We start from the raw sequence: 15,464 nt of genomic DNA, 5'->3' as shown, positions 1-15,464 counted from the left end.
CGAACCCCGTTCCAACAGGCTCAGCCCTGTTTGCACTAGTCGACTCTTCCGCCGTCCATCGTCCTTAAGTCCACGATGCTTGCCTACCGTCCCCACATGACGCCCATCCTCCGCCCATCCTCCGCCCATCCTTCAGTTCCATCCTCCTCCAGATCCTTCCTCCTTCCGCCACTTTTTTGACCACCATTCGCGCCGCTGTTTCACACCGGGGCATTTCTCTCTCGTAACAGATTGAAGCCCGCGACAAGACACTCTGTTTCGTATCTCCCGTGCGCGCTTTGCCACATGTGGCCTGCCTCGGATCGCTGATCGCTTCAGTTAAAATGGCTCCACCGCCACTCGTCACCATGGCCGCCCAGGCCCCCATAACTCGATGCACCTCCAACGAGAACAACGACGTGATCATTGACTTTGGCGACGTCGAATATTCATCTGCCTCCTCCACGATGGCCGACGACACACTCCCGCCCCCGGCCGGCTTGGCCGCCACTGTTGTCCGTGACGCCATCGAAATCGACTTTGACAGCGCTGCCCGTGCCGACGGAGCACCATCGTCCGAGGAGGAGGCCTCGACTGCCACCGACCCGGCTTCCACAGAGTCGTCTGTGACCTCGACCTCGACCTCGCCCACTCCAAAAGCTCGTCGCATACCATTCACATCTGCCGAGCGTCTCGCCAAAGCCACGCCCGATGTCGTGCCTGACGAGCCTGTACTGGTAGCCAAGTACTTTGCCCAGACACAGATACAGACAGAGACACAGACAGAGACTGTTTCCGAGAAGACGGCGCTGCTAGCAAGCGAGTCGTCGGCCGGCCCTACCGACGAATCCACCATTCTCTACCTCGCCTATGGCTCCAACATGGCCGCTTCCACCTTTGAAGGCGCGCGCCGCATCAAGCCGCTGTCATGCGTCACCGTCTCCGCGCCGACGCTGCGGCTGACGTTTGACCTACCGGGTGTGCCGTACCGCGAGCCCTGCTTTGCCAACACGGCCATTCGCCGGCCGCCCAAGACGCCGCCCAAGATCCCGGACCTCCCGGACCTCCCCGTTCCTGTCCCACCAGGGCCGCCACGAAATCCGCCACCAAAGGTTGGCAGCCACGGCGATCCCATCTGGGACGGCCCGCTCTATGGCGTCGTCTACGAGGTGACCGCCGAGGACTATGCCAAGATCATTGCGACCGAGGGCGGCGGCGCGTCGTACCAGGAAATCCTGGTGCCGTGTCTGATGGTGGCACCGCGCATGGGCGTGCCCGAGAAGCCCGTCGTGCCCGTGCCGCCGCGGCCCTTTTTGGCCCGCACCCTCTTTGCGCCGCAGCTGCCGGCCGACAAGAAGGCGGTCGGTCAAACGGAGGGCGAGGACGATGACGGCGACGACGGCGATGACGACGACAACGGAAGCGGGCTCACCCGCCGGTGGCGCGCCTTTGTCCGCCGCCTCGTCCGCCTCGCCACCGTCCGCCCCCGCCCCGACCCGGAGTACGCCCAGCCGTCCCAGCGCTACCTGGGTCTGCTGACCTCGGGCGCCGCCGACCACGAACTACCCCAGGCCTACCAGGACTGGCTCGCCAGCCTGCATCCCTACACCATCACCTCGCGCCGCCAGGCCATCGGGAGCGTCCTGCTGCAGGCCGCCGCGCTCCCGTTCCTCCTGCTGGTCCTCGCCGCCGGCCGGATCCCCCGCAAAAAAGGCAGCTCGGGCCGCATGCCGCTGGCCATGCTCATCGCCGTGGGCCTCATCTTTGGGGGCGTGTGGTGGCTGTACGACCACGTCTTCCGCGTCGTCTTTGGCGACGGCGAGCGCACGCAGCCGACACCGGGGGATGCAAAGGGAGGAGACGCGAAGAGAGTCGACGAAAGAGGCGATGAAAAGAAGAAAATAAAGGGGTAAAGAAGGTAGAGGGCATAGGGCAGAGGGGAAGGAACGGAGGTGCTGCGACGGCTGACGGCTATGCTGCTTATTGGTGTGCTTTTACGTCCGGTGAAACCATTGCTTTTTTCTTTTTTTTTTCCACTTTACTTTCTTGGCTGTCAATCTCAACAATGTACGATTTAATCTACGGCGTAATACGGATGGCATGACGATGTTTTAGCCCTGTTTCCTGCATATGCATATGCTACTAAACGGTGTGCAACGAGATGCAAAGTGACAGAACAGGCAAGTAAAACGGCTCAGTACGCATATTGTTGGGACCGCACGATGCGCAAGCACGGTAATGGGGAAGGAGCGACCACCGGTCTGTTGTTGTTGCTAGTTTCTGTGTTTTGATCGTTCCTGCCGTTTGCAGACCAACAACGCGCTTGCATTGGCCATCTTCTTATTTCCCTCCGTCCCACCAGTTGTTCTTTTGTCCAAACACTACAACGTCAATGTGCCACACAACAACTCCAGCAATAACTCCAGCAACAGAAGCTCCAGCAGCACTGCGGTCGGCCGACGCGGTCCTCATATAGAGAAACACAGCTGTCTCAAGAGCAGAAAGCGGGCGCCGAAGCGTGAGCTGAAGTGAGCCGAAGTAGGCCTTGCAAAGGTCTTGCGGTGGCGCTTTCATCTCGCCCCGAACAGCGCCCTGAATCCATTCTTCGGACGTATTTTCGAACGGGACTCGGTATGTACGCCCATTGCCATGGCCAAGACATGGTCTGCAGGCGCAGGACAATCCGCTGCGGCGGCGACCACTATCTACGGACATCAAAGGAGACAGTGCCAGGCCGTATTGCACCCGCGTACAACCATTCGACTCACCAATGGTTTGGGTTCGAACCAGGAATAGCTCCATAGCCAGCACGGACCATTTTGTGTGGAAAAAGGACTTGAGGGAGAAACATGATATACACGAACACATGGTATACTCTAATAGAAAAAGACAAGAAGACGATGGGACGTGAGACGTGAAGACGATAGAAGCAGTCGGAAGAAGGGCAGGGGCAGTTCGGAAGTGGTTGGGGAATGGGACGTAGAGAGCAATGCAAATCCTAGTCAAAAGAATCCGGCACAAAGTCATGGTATCAATCAGATCACCCATCACCGTCTCGCTCCTGTCTGCAGCATATTCTGATGGCGGCTGTTGTTTACGACGATATGTCCTGCATGACGATTGGCTGAAATGGTAACGTGACGCTCGGCGGGCGAGACGGAGAACGGACTTTGGGTGGCGTTTGGCTATGGCCGCCGGGATCCTGTCGTCTGCGGGGTGGCTCCTTCCTGCAAAGCTGCTCCTTCCTGAACTTCGGACATTGCGGCGTTACAGTGCACTTAAAAGACTTGACTTCCCTGAGCGAGGTAATTGTATCTGGACCTTGATTTATCCCGTGGATGGTCTCCAGAGCCGGCATAGATTTTGTAGGTCCATCCATTGGCCCTCATCTCGTCTCATCCACATAAGCAAACGCACACTCGCACCCCCAGCCTCACCATGTCCAAGCTTATTGTCGTGACTGGTGCGACCGGCAACCAAGGCGGCTCTGTTGCAGCGACCTTTCTGGGTCTGTCCGGTTGGAGAGTCCGTGGCATCACGCGCAACCCCGACTCGGCCAAGGCCCAAGCCCTCAAGGCGGCGGGCGCCGAGGTGGTCCGGGCCGACCTGGGCGACAGCGACACGGCGGCTTTACGGGCCGCACTGGACGGCGCCCATGCCATCTTCCTGAACACCGACTTTTGGGAGACTTACCGGCCGGCGGCGGCGACGCTGTTGTCTGCGGGCAAAGACCCTGCGGCGGCCGGCCGTCTTGCGTTTGACCACGAGACCAAGTGCCGCAAGAACGTGGCAGACGTGGCAGCGACGCTGCCGACGCTCGAGCGGCTGGTGGTGTCGAGCTTGACGTCTATCGTGGGCGGCTCGCTGTTCCTGTCGGATCCCCACGCCACCACGCGCGCGTTCCACCCCGAGGCCAAGAACTGGGCCGTCGAGTACATTGAGACGCAGCTGCCGGCGCTGGCAGCCAAGCTGTCCGTCATTGTCCCCTGCGCCTACAACACGAACCGCCTCATGGTTCCGCGCAGGGCGACGCCGACGGCTACGACGGCTACGACGACGACAACAACAACCCCCGCAGGCATCTACCAGTTCGTCTCCCCGCTCAAGATAGACATCCACCTGCCGACCATTGACCCGGCCACGGGCACGGGCGCGTTTGTGCGCTGTCTCGTGGAGGACGAGCCGGCCGGCACAAAACTGCTGGCGTATGACAGCAACCAGACGCTGGGGGACCTTGTGGACGTGTTCCGGCGCGTGACGGGCACCAACGAAGCGACGGCCGTGGTGGTGCCCGTGTCCACGGCTGCGCTCGTGCGGATGGGCCAGTCGTGGGTGGTGCTGGCGACAGTCGACTACATCAACGAGCACGACGCGTACGAACGGGGCGAGCCGGGGTTTGTCCGGCCGCACCAGCTGCAACACCCGCCGGCGCGGCCGTCGTACGAAGACTGGGCCAGGACGGTCGACTGGGAGAAGCTGATTGCAGGTGAAGCGTAACTGACAGGGGGGAGGTCGGGCTACAAGTCAGAGTACAAAAGCATAAAAGACAAAAGTGTAAGAGAATCATGAAGAATAAATAAACATTACTGTGTCTACGACTGTCTAGAGTAGAGTGAAGAGAGGATGATAAAACATATGTCAAAAGCAGAAAGCAAGGCTATCTAAGAGCATGGTATACGCCGTAAAAAAGACTGAAATGAAGGAGAGGAAATGTGAACAAGACAAGAGTGGCCGTGCGTGCGTTTATGGCCGTGCAAAACGCGGAAGCGCTGCGAAACTAGCTGTGCGGAGACGCGACGTCTAGTGGTCCGTCTCCGATCCGACCGACCGCTTCTCCTCGGCGCCCACCGCAGCAACACTGGGGACAGCGGTTTCGCCGTCCGTGACCGCCTCCTTCTGCATGTCGTTGTCGCTCCCGCTGCCGCCGTGCCGCGCGGCAGCCTCGTCCACTACCTGCTTCGACTTGCGGATGTCGTTGAAGCCCATGCCCCAGGCCGACAGGAAGCAGACCAGTGACACGGCCAGCACCATGTAAAAGACAATGTCGAGGCTGTCCGAGTAGGCCCGGAGGACGCCGGGGAGCTGGTCGGCGGAGACGATCTTGCGGAAGCCCGTGGCGCCGGCGAGGAGGATGGCTTTGGCGTCGGTGGTGGGGGCGTACTTGTGGAGGTTGGCGGTCAGCTTGGTGTCGAAGACGGTGTTGAACAGCGTCAAGAAGATGGAAGGGCCGAGGTATTGGCACCAGACGACAAAGGCCATGCCGGCAGAGAGCTCTTCGGGGGTGACGGCGTGCTGGATGGCGACAATGGGCTGGGGCGTGCGTTAGTGAGAACGAGCGAGGGGGGGAGGAGAAAGAACAAGAAAGACAAGGGACACCATACCATTTGGAAACCGACGCCGCGGCCAAAGCCAGAGATGATCTGGAAGCCGACCCAGTTGGCCTCGGACGTGCCGGGCTGCAGCAGCGTGTAGAGGCCGCTACCGACGGAGAAGAGCAGGGCGGCCGAGACGGAAAAGACCGGGACGTAGCCGACCTTGGCGACCAGGATGCCCGATGACACGGCGCCCAGGACCTGGGGCAGGATGGTGGCCAGCATGTAGACGCCACTCATGATGGCGGTGACGCCCTTGACGGCCTGGAAGTAGATGGGCAGGAAGAAGGCGGCGCCAATGACGCCCGTCGTCAGAAAGGCGTAGTTGACGCCGCTCATCCAGACGCGGCGGCGGCGCACAATGGGGAAGGGCAGCAGGGCCTCGTCACCTTTGTGGTAGTTCCAGGCGATCCAGACCAAAAAGGTGGCGCCGGCGCCGACAAACAGGCCAATGACCTGCGACGAGTGCCAGGCGAATTGGTTGCCGCCAAACTGCATGGCCAGCAGCAGCATAATGATGGCGGGCGCAAAGAGGGCGAAACCGATGAGGTCCAGGTGGCGGTGCAGCTGGCGGACGACGACCATGGGCGGCTGCTTGGGGGCCTGCTCGGGGATGCGCAGAAACACGAGGGGCGCGGCGACGATGAGGCCCAGCGGCAGGTTGATGTAGAAGCACCAGCGCCAGGTGTAGCCCGTGGTAAAGGCGCCGCCGATGAGCGGGCCGAGCACGATGCCCAGCTGGGCGATGCCGATGACGATGCCCGTCAGGGGCGGCCGGCGCTCCAGGGGCACGGAGGCGTAGACCATGGTGAGGGCGCCGTTGATGAGGCCGGAGGCGCCAATGCCCGAGACGGCGCGGCTGATAATCAGCATCGCCGACGACTGGGCGGCCCCCGACAGCGCCGAGCCCAGCTCAAAGACAAAGAAGAAGGCGATGAAGGACCACTTGAGCGAAAAGTGCAAGAAGATCTTGCCCGTCAGCAGCTGCAGCACAACACTGCCGAGCTGGTACGACGACGCATACCAGCCGACGTCCTTGAGCGAGTGGAAGTCGTCGGTGATCTTGGGGACGGCCGTGGACACGACGGAGTTGTCGAGGAGGATCAAGAAGCAGGCGAGGGCGAGGGAGAGCAGCATAAGGAAGAGCTTGATGCCGGTGACCTGCTCATACTGGCCCTGGGGCTGGTTGGACACCGGTTCGATGTCGACGGCTGGGACAGCGGTGGGGACAGCGGCGGGCGCCGTCACGGCGTCGGCGATGGACGGGTCTCGTTGCTGAGCGCTGTCCGCTTTCTCGTCGAGCCCGGACGCCACAGCAGGCCCGTCCCGAAGCTGGGTGTCAGTCATGGCTGTCGGTGGCGGTTGGGGGCAATGTGGATGGTGACACAATGTATAAGACGGGGGCTAGAGAAAAAAAGAGATATAAATTCAAAGAGAAAAGACAGAAAGGAAGGATGAGGCGGAGCAAGGACGTCAAGAGAACGGAAGCGCGTTGTCTTATACGGCTAGAGACGACGTGCGAGACGAGCACACAAGGTCGACCGGCCGGGCTGACTGAGAAAAGAAGCAAAATAGGCAAAAGCCAAGGGGAATGGATGGAGATGGATGGAGTCGCTGACAGATCGGGCCACCCGTAATTCTTTGAAACCTCCGTAATCCGTGCAGGAGACAGGACGACCGGGTTTGGCACACAAGTTACCGTGCGTGTCAATTGTACGAGCCAGCCGTTTCGTTACGGTTGCTGTGGACGGGTAAGAAGTCCCAGCGTCCCAGCGTCCCAGCGTCTCAGCGTCTCAGCCCTAGTTGATGGGGCCAGAGAGATGGATGGTGTGAAGAGAGACGGTGAGGGACGACAGAAGAAAACGATAACGAGCGTAGAAGGCCACAAGAAACAACGCGAACGAAAAGAGTCACGTCGCGAGAGGGTGTGGGCATAATTATGTCATTATGTCAAGCATAACGGGGAGTCGGTGCTTATTTTGTGTCGGTGTGTCTGGCTGCGCCGTTTGTCTTTTGTTCGTCTACTCTTGTCTCCGGCACCTCAAAAAGTATCCGACAAGTCCGCTTTGGCTAGGACGGACATGGCTATTGAGCCGTAGGCAGCCTGCCGTGTGGAAACGATGGCAAGTCCCTTCCCCAAAAAAGAAAACAGTCCATAAAGCATGGAAATGAGGCGAGGAGATAAACCAAAAAACCGTTCAGCTTAAAGTCAACAAAACGATCCGGCGTCGAGAGGAAATTGACATTGACGCCGGATCGCAAAAGGGGAAAGGCTGTGCATTCCGAAAATGTTTGAAAAATGGGCGCGAAGACAACACACACACGAGGTCGACAAGGTCGACATACAAAAAGCACTGATGGGCGCAAGAGCCGGCAAAGCGGCAGCACAACCTGTCAGACAGAGATCGGTGGTTGTACCTTTGCGAGTCTTGTAGTCGAATGGTAGTCATTAGTCGATTTTCTCACCCATTCACGCAAACATCGACGCTGTAAGATATTACTTCATTTGCGTCGTAAATGCCCGTGCTGATTCTGCTTTCGCCGTGGTCAAAAAGACTGTATGCTACTGTTGCTGCCAGTGAGACGCCAGCCGACTCATAATCCTTTGGAAACACGCACTGCTCGTAACCCTATTGCTCTTTTCTCTTGTCCGCCAATCTCACGGCAATCTACTCTGGGTATGTCGTAAGATACTCTCAATGTCAGAGTCAGAGCCAGTGTTAGTATGCCCCTTTACGGCGCCGTTTCGCGCGCCTTGCAGTCACTGTAGGGGTCCGTGACGGCATCTTTCCTGGTTAGGAAATCAAACCGCGTTGTTGGCCTGCTTGGCAGGTCGACTCAGCCTAAAGAGCTCAAGAACGAATTGCTGCAACTTGTCAACAACACCAAAACGTGCTCGACACAACGCGCCCTGCGACTGGACCCTGACGCCTTCCACGAGCGGCCACGCAAGCTCCGACCCGGATACGGACGACGCGAGATCGTAACGCCGGTTTGTCCGTATTCTCCGCCATGGTGATGGGCTGGAGTGGGCAACGTTGCGAGCAGTTGAAAAGACGCTACACTGGCGACGGATGCCGTTCTGATTGGCCGTCTCCAGCCGTGCAGCCGTGTCAGATCGAAATGGGTCCAGTTGGTTCGTCTCCACTTTTAACCCCATTTTAGCGCTAGCTCGACTGACTAATCTGACACGGAACCGGAACCGGGACCTAAAAACAAGGACATCCCGTGTCCGCCGCACTTTGAGGAGCCCGAACGAGCGACGTCTTACACCGCCGGCACCACTGACACCCCTGTCAAGGCAGCTCAGCCCTATTCCACGCCACGAGGTTTTACAGGATCTAGATAAACAGAACCGGTGCCCCGACGGTCTTCAGCATTGGCCGTACGGGACCAGCACAGAAAGCCCAGAAAGCCCAGGAGAGCAGTTTCGTTTGTCATTGCAACTCGTCGACCCCTTACCAAGCGCACTGGAACACTCTGGAAGCTGTCCGGACAAGGAGTTTACTTGATTCTGTTGTTTTGTTTGCCATCCGGCCGTTCGTCGCGCCGTTAATACTGGCCAGTTGACACGGGGTTGCTCCTGCCACTTACACCGGCGCACTTGCCTAATCCACGCAATCCACGCACCTGCAGCGCACCTTCCACAACCTCCACTATGATTCATCTACTAAGCGAAAGCCGGTCATCTAGGTCGCCCGGGACGGAAGGAACGCCACAAACTGCACAGTCACGGGCTTCACAGCCACAGGGCACACAGTTAACCCAACCGCCACAACCGCCACAACCTACACAGCGTGCACCATCGCCAGCTGACGCGGGCTCTGGTTCCGCTGCCGCAGGCCGCCGCACGCGCGCCAACAAGGCCTGCACCAACTGCGCCCGCATCAAGTGCAAGTGCATCCCACGCGCCGGGCTCGGCGTCGACGGCTATGGGTGCGAGCGCTGCCACCGCCTCGGCAAGACGTGCGAGCCGTCCTTGACGGTGGTGCCGTCACCCAGGCGGGCACGGCCGGCGGCGCGGTCGGCCACCACTGCCCGCGTCAAGCCGTCCAACTCGCGGTCGGCGCGGCTCGAGGCCAAGCTGAACGATTTGGTGGATCTGCTGCGGACGTCGCAGGCCATATCCGAGCCGGCTGTCGCTGCGGCGTTGGCAACAGACGGCGGTGCGCGTCCGAACCACGCCGCCGGCCCCTCGGAAGATGACGCCGACGGAGACATCGACACGTCGCCGCGGTCGAACCTCACCGGCGCTGCGTCTGGTGCCGCCTCGACAGCGCCCACAACGGCACCGGATCCCGATCCGGGCTCTGAAGCCGATGACGCCCTCGACAACCCCGACCACGACGCGCCGCCCGAAACGGACGACGACGACGACCTGCTGCCCCACGAGGCCGAGGCGTGCCTGCGCCGCTTCACCGAGGAAATGCTACCCCTCGCGCCCTTTCTATACCTCCCGCCCGACGTCACGGCCAGCCGCGTGCGACGCATGTACCCCTTTCTGTGGCGCTGCATCAAGGCCGCCGCCAGCGTCCACCCGGGCCACCGCGTCCGCGCCGCCTCCCAGGCGCGCACGGCCATCGTGCAGCGCGTCGTGTCGCGGGGCGAGCGCAGCATGGACATCTTGCTGGGCATGCTGACGTTTGTCTCGTGGGTCCATCTGTCCACCAGGGACCGGTTCCACCGCAACTTTGCCACGGTGGTGGCCCAGCTGTCGGTCTGCGTCGCCTGGGACCTGGGGCTCACCATGCCGCCGCTGCTGGAGCCGGCCGCCACGGCCGGCGAGCGCTTCGTGCCCGTCGTGCAGATCCCCGGCCTCCCCGCCTCCATGTGGAAGGCCCAGCGCAGCATGGAGGAGCGCCGCGCCGTCCTGGGCGTCTACCTCGTCACGGCCACCGCGTCCCAGATGTTCCGGTCCGCCGACGGCATGCGCTGGTCGCCCTACCTCGACCAGTGCCTCGCCCAGCTGGCCCAGGAGTCGACCGTGCCGCAGGACGCCATACTCGTGCAGCACGTTAAGATGCAGCTGCTCATCAGCCAGGTGCGCTACGCATCGAGCAACGGTGCCAGCGGCGGCCGTGATGGCTTTGGTGGTGGTGGTGCCGGTGGCGGTGATGGCGGCGGGGGCCATGTCGGCGCCGGGGCCGGGGCCAGCCTGTACCGGTCGTTTGGCAGTGGGCCGACGAGCCTGCCGGGACCCTACATGGACGCGCTGCGGGCCCAGCTCGACGACATTGTCGGGCTGCCCAGCGTCGACGGCACCTGCCCGGCCTTTGACAACTTCAGCACGCACAGCCTGTATCACTTTGCCATGCTGGCCATCCACGAGTCGGCGCTGGCACGGCTGCCCGCTAGAACGTCGACGGCCACCTCCGGCTCCGGCTCCTCCGCCCTGGGGAGCGGCACGTGGGTCCTGCCCGACCTCCACCGCTTCGAAATCTACCAGCGATGCCTCGCCTCCGTCCAGGCCTGGCTCGCCCGCTTGTTTGCCTGGCCGCTGCCCTGCTTTGTCTGCCTGCCCAACTGCACCTACCTGCAGCTGTTTTATGTGATTGTCTGCCTGCACAAGCTGAGCACGCTGCGCGACCCGGCGTGGAACGTCGAGGCCGTGCGCGGCGTGGTCGATCTGTTTCCGACCCTGGATCGCATTCTGGGCCTGTGCGACGAGCTGCGCGCCATGCTGGCCGAGTCGTTGTCCGCACCGGGTCACGCCAATGGAGCTGCTGCCAAAAAGAAGAAGAGCAACGGCAACTCTTCGGCCTCCTCCACCACCTCCTCCAACTCGCCGAACCTCATCGAAGACGAAGATCACGACCCCATCCTCGTCGCCATCCGCAAGTTTTCGACGCTCAAAGTCATCTGGCAAAACGAGATGCTCGCGCAGGAACGCGAGCGCGAAGACGAAGTGGCGGCGGCGGCCGTGGCCGGCACACAGGCCACATCGTTTGCCATGATGAACGGACAGCCGCCCGGCGAGCCCATCCCGCCGCCCCTCCCCACGCCGTTCGACGCCCCGCCGCCCATCGACCTCTTCTCCAACTACTCGCTCGACGTCATCAGCTACTTTCACGCCATGCCCGAGGCCATGTACGACGTGACGTGGCCGTAGGCGGGTCATTGTGTTATTGGACGGTGCTAGACGCAACAATGGTCCGGTTTTGTTTATTCCTTTTGCTTGCTGTTTATTTCTTTTTTTCTTGGTCGTCTGTTACGATACACCCACATCTAAGGAATGATACGACGAATAACGAAATACAAAAGAAAGTGAAAATAAAACACAGTTGACTTCCACCCACGTGACCGCTCTTGGTGTCTCATACTGCGAGACACTTTGACCTCCTCGCACAGTACTGTTGCCCGACGTGTCATATCCAGCCTACCCTGTACACAGACCAGGGGTGCACGCATAACGGGACGGCGGACAGGCAATTTCAACAGGGCTTTTTGCAGAGAGGGGAAAATGAAAGGACGATGGAAGGAGACGCACCAACGACAGATGTGAGACTTACTTGGGAGGCTGGATGGGCTGAAAACGAAACAAATAACAATAAAAAGGCAAGCCTTTATTGTTGTCGTAAGGACCGTCTCGACGTTTTCCCCCAAGTCGCGGCCCTGACGCTTCTTTTCTTGCTTCGTGTGGTGACAAGGTCAATCGAGAGCCTTTCTTCTGGTCTTTGTTTTCGTATCTGACATGCAATGGACAGTGCCCAGACCGAAAAGTCCAAGTGACAGAAGAGCGCGTCGTGTCATGGGTCGACCTTGCCAGAAGAGGCATCTGCCAGCGGGGCCGTTCCGCACGAGCGCCCCAGCCTGTCAAGACAGGAAAGAGCCAGGCACCACTATCAGGACACGGCATTTCGTTCCATTCATACGTCGTAAAACGTCGTACGAAGTACACTGCTTCACATCACGAAATACGCACAATACGACAGTGGCCTCGTTGGTGAGGGTTTGGAAGAAAGAGCCCTGTCTTTGCCTCCGGCCCAAACATGACCTGGCCGCGACCAGCCTTTCAGACGCCGGTGTCTGACAGATGAGCCACAGACCTCAAACAGGCCCTCTCCTGGCCGTTTACAAGGTAATTGGGGAGTCGTGTAGCTGGCTCCGGGCAGAGTAGCTGTCTGCTGTCAAAGGAAAAACGAGGAGCTCTGTCCTCGGCCTGCTAAGTACATCGTAGCGTCAGCTGGGCGCCACCTGAGACGTTAACTGCGAGAAAGAGGAAAGAGCGAACAACAAAGACAGGCATGTCGTCATGGCGCGCCGTTCGTCGAGCACCAGCCCAACGTCATGAAGAAAAGAATTGATGTGCATCTTGGGTCGTCAGCGCGCATCACACTTTCCCATCTGCGTGGTCTTTCAAAGGTCCTTCATCCCCAGGAATTAACTAACTCATTCTTTAATTACGTCGTCCATGCCACACAATTCGTCGCGTTGGCCCAATTTGGAATCGTCCCAGCTGGTCGCTCTTTCCCTAGTCGACGTCGCCCAGCTGCCCAAATCATGGCCTGCTCGCAGCCATCCGCCCCACTCCAACGGGCTCCAAATACAGTGTAGTGAAAGAAAACGGGCAAGCGCGACCCAACCATTGGCATCATTGGCACCATTGGCACACCCTTGCCCACGCAAATGTCCACTCTTTCAGGGGAATACATACGGCGCAACGTCGTAAGTACCTTCGTCCCATTTTAATATGCAAAGGTACATTAGTGGCTACTCGCGTCCATTCCCGGGCGCACCTGTCCTCGTCTCGTCCCTCGTATTGAACCGCATGTCAGATTCCTCCAAGGCGCTAAGCCCCATTGGCCCCTCATTTTTCCGTCCTTGCCTTTTTCTTTCCAGCGACCGCTGAGTCCGCACGCTCGGCACGGTTCAGCAAGTCTCCAAGTCGTTCTCAGCAGTCTCTGCACGCTCTGTTCGCAGATTACTGTCGTCGTCGTCGCTTGGCAAAGCTTGCCCTGGCTCTGCCCCTGTTCATCTACCTCCTGCAGCCTGCCGATGCACGCTGTCCGTTTTTCAGCCCACCGCCTACCACTGCCAGCCACTGCGGTCGTCTTCTTGACACTGGTCGTCCTCTCTTTGTTCGTGCCTGTCGGTCGCTGCCCCTGTCCTCTTTGTCCTGCCGCCTGTCCTGTCCAATCCGTCTTACGCAGCTCGCTGGACGATTGCAACGCCAACCGCCAACTTTCGCGTGGTCTCTGCCCACTGCCTTTCCGCACTGGATTGTCCTCATTTTGGCTCCATCCCAGACCTACGTTGTCGCATTCGTCGCTTTTCCCCTGGTTCTTTGCGGAGGTCTTTTTCTTCACATTCTTACTCATATCTTCTATTGCCGTCTCCTTTGAATTATCTCAAACCTTTCCGGCGCTTCCTTCCTCTTTGGCTTCTTTGGTCTTTCCTTCCATCTCTTCTCTCTCCCACTCCTTCCCTGCTTCCCTCCCTCTCTCCTTCCCTCCTTACTGCATTGCGTTTTCCCCCCTTGCTCCTTCTCGCCCTCGCGCATCGAACCGAGTCTCCCGTCATCAACCCTTTCCTCTTCTCACCCATCCCTCAAAAACAATCCGACGACAATCCACAGACAACGACTGTGAACGCCAACGCGTGATCCTCTCGATTCCGAACATCGCCAGCTTTCGTTGCTGTCTCTCGTTGCTGCACCGCGGCTTCCGCTCACTTTACTTTCGGCCATCGTTGCGCCCATCCTCGGATCTCCCGGCTTTTGGACTTGCATTTTGCTTTTTTTGGCATTTGGGAATTGGGCATTTTGCGGCAATCTGTCAATCAAACACAATCTACGCAAACGAACCACACAATCAACATCGATCCCCCGGCCGGCTGAATTCACTGCCCATTCGCAAACCAGGTCCCCGGAACCAACTGCCGCCTTCGCTTCTGCTTTTTGCCTTTCGCCTCGAGCCATTTGCTGCAGCTTTCACCACTTTGCCAGGCTCAACGTCTCCATCGACTCGGCACGTCATTTTAACGTTTGAAACCACGACAAGAAACGACTGCACCACATCCTTGCTATTTTTGGACTATTTCCTCTTTTGCGTCGTTTCGGGCGACTCGCGATAAACGAGAAAACGCGACACCTCTGAATTTTCGCATTCCAAGACTTTGGCTCCATTTCTCGTGTTCGACTCTTGGCGCTCCAAACCCGCAAAGCGGCATCGGACACAGGCCATCTTCTCCTTCTCGTCTCGGCTTCACCTTTACCCTCATCCTCGCCTTCACCACCACATCCGACGCAATGGCGACCGCCGGCCTCCCCATCACCACCCTCGTCCCCTTTGCGACTCTCCCGACGTGCGCCACCCAGTGCTACCACCTCTACGATGCCAATGGCGCCTGCGTTCCGCCGGCCGCCGCCAACGGCGACACCGCCCAGTATGCCTCCTGCTTCTGCAACAATGCCCTGATCTCCGCCTTTAGCACCGGCACCGCCGGCGTCTGCGACTCGGCCTGTACTGCCGCCGCCGACTCTGGCGGCCTCGAGAGCATCCACAACTGGTTCTCCTCCTACTGCTCCGTCGAGCAAAAGACGTCGCTACAAACACCGCGTCCACCACCTCGAGCACTTCTACAGCCACCAGCACCAAGAGCGCTTCCTCGGGGGGCAACAAGAGCACAAACAACTCATGGTAAGCTATTCTGGTCCTCGCTACGCTCGCTTTTTTCTGTCCTCGCTGCGCTCGCTTTTTTGCTGTCCTCGCTGCACTCGCTTTCTTTTCTGTCATCGCTAACGCTTCTCAGGATCGCCACACACTACCAGTGGGTCATCTTCGTCGTCGTCATGGTCGTCGGCATCACCTCGCTCTGGATCGGCGCCTGCGTCTGGCACCGCCGCTACCTCCGCAAAAAGGACCGCCAGTACGCCCTCGCCAACCTCCGCGCGTCCACCGGTGCCGCCTCCGGCACCACCGGCCTCAACGACCGTTCCATGGACCACGATCTGCACGATCTCGACAGCCACGGCATGGCCTCGCCCACCGACCCGGCCGGTGCGTTTGCGCCCAACTCGTACGATGCAGAGAAGCGCCGGTCGAACCCGTTTGGACGGCGGCGGTAAGCGGCCAAATGCAAAACGCCCTCGAGCCGAGGCCGGCGAAGCCGGAG

General features: G+C 59.6%; 6 protein-coding genes across 6 annotated transcripts; 4 read left to right on the top strand and 2 right to left on the bottom strand.

Annotated features, from left to right (window-relative positions):
* Positions 1 to 323: 323 nt before the first annotated feature.
* SPSK_00122 (gliotoxin biosynthesis protein) lies at positions 324 to 1,892 on the top strand (the record flags this gene model as incomplete). Its single annotated transcript, XM_016727102.1, has 1 exon — positions 324 to 1,892. One exon carries the CDS (start codon positions 324 to 326, stop codon positions 1,890 to 1,892), a length of 1,569 nt encoding a protein of 522 aa, XP_016586393.1.
* Positions 1,893 to 2,319: 427 nt separating this feature from the next.
* Positions 2,320 to 2,797, bottom strand: SPSK_00186 (uncharacterized protein; the record flags this gene model as incomplete). Its single annotated transcript, XM_016727166.1, has 2 exons — positions 2,320 to 2,684; positions 2,767 to 2,797. The coding sequence occupies 2 exons, from the start codon at positions 2,795 to 2,797 to the stop codon at positions 2,320 to 2,322; spliced, it is 396 nt and encodes a 131-aa protein (XP_016586392.1).
* A 620-nt stretch (positions 2,798 to 3,417) lies between these two features.
* On the top strand, positions 3,418 to 4,476 carry SPSK_00151 (hscarg dehydrogenase; the record flags this gene model as incomplete). Its single annotated transcript, XM_016727131.1, has 1 exon — positions 3,418 to 4,476. One exon carries the CDS (start codon positions 3,418 to 3,420, stop codon positions 4,474 to 4,476), a length of 1,059 nt encoding a protein of 352 aa, XP_016586391.1.
* Positions 4,477 to 4,779: 303 nt separating this feature from the next.
* SPSK_00101 (MFS multidrug transporter) lies at positions 4,780 to 6,698 on the bottom strand (the record flags this gene model as incomplete). Its single annotated transcript, XM_016727081.1, has 2 exons — positions 4,780 to 5,289; positions 5,361 to 6,698. 2 exons carry the CDS (start codon positions 6,696 to 6,698, stop codon positions 4,780 to 4,782), a joined length of 1,848 nt encoding a protein of 615 aa, XP_016586390.1.
* Positions 6,699 to 9,009: 2,311 nt separating this feature from the next.
* On the top strand, positions 9,010 to 11,460 carry SPSK_00084 (uncharacterized protein; the record flags this gene model as incomplete). The annotated part of the gene is made up of 1 exon (XM_016727064.1): positions 9,010 to 11,460. The coding sequence occupies one exon, from the start codon at positions 9,010 to 9,012 to the stop codon at positions 11,458 to 11,460; it is 2,451 nt and encodes an 816-aa protein (XP_016586389.1).
* Positions 11,461 to 14,598: 3,138 nt separating this feature from the next.
* Positions 14,599 to 15,417, top strand: SPSK_00164 (uncharacterized protein; the record flags this gene model as incomplete). Its single annotated transcript, XM_016727144.1, has 1 exon — positions 14,599 to 15,417. One exon carries the CDS (start codon positions 14,599 to 14,601, stop codon positions 15,415 to 15,417), a length of 819 nt encoding a protein of 272 aa, XP_016586388.1.
* Positions 15,418 to 15,464: the final 47 nt, after the last annotated feature.

The sequence above is a fragment of the Sporothrix schenckii genome (assembly GCF_000961545.1).
Source record: "Sporothrix schenckii 1099-18 chromosome Unknown Cont46, whole genome shotgun sequence".
In the NCBI taxonomy this organism is placed as follows: domain Eukaryota; kingdom Fungi; phylum Ascomycota; class Sordariomycetes; order Ophiostomatales; family Ophiostomataceae; genus Sporothrix; species Sporothrix schenckii.
Note: the sequence above shows the minus strand (reverse complement) of the source record. Positions and strands in the feature narration are given on the sequence as shown.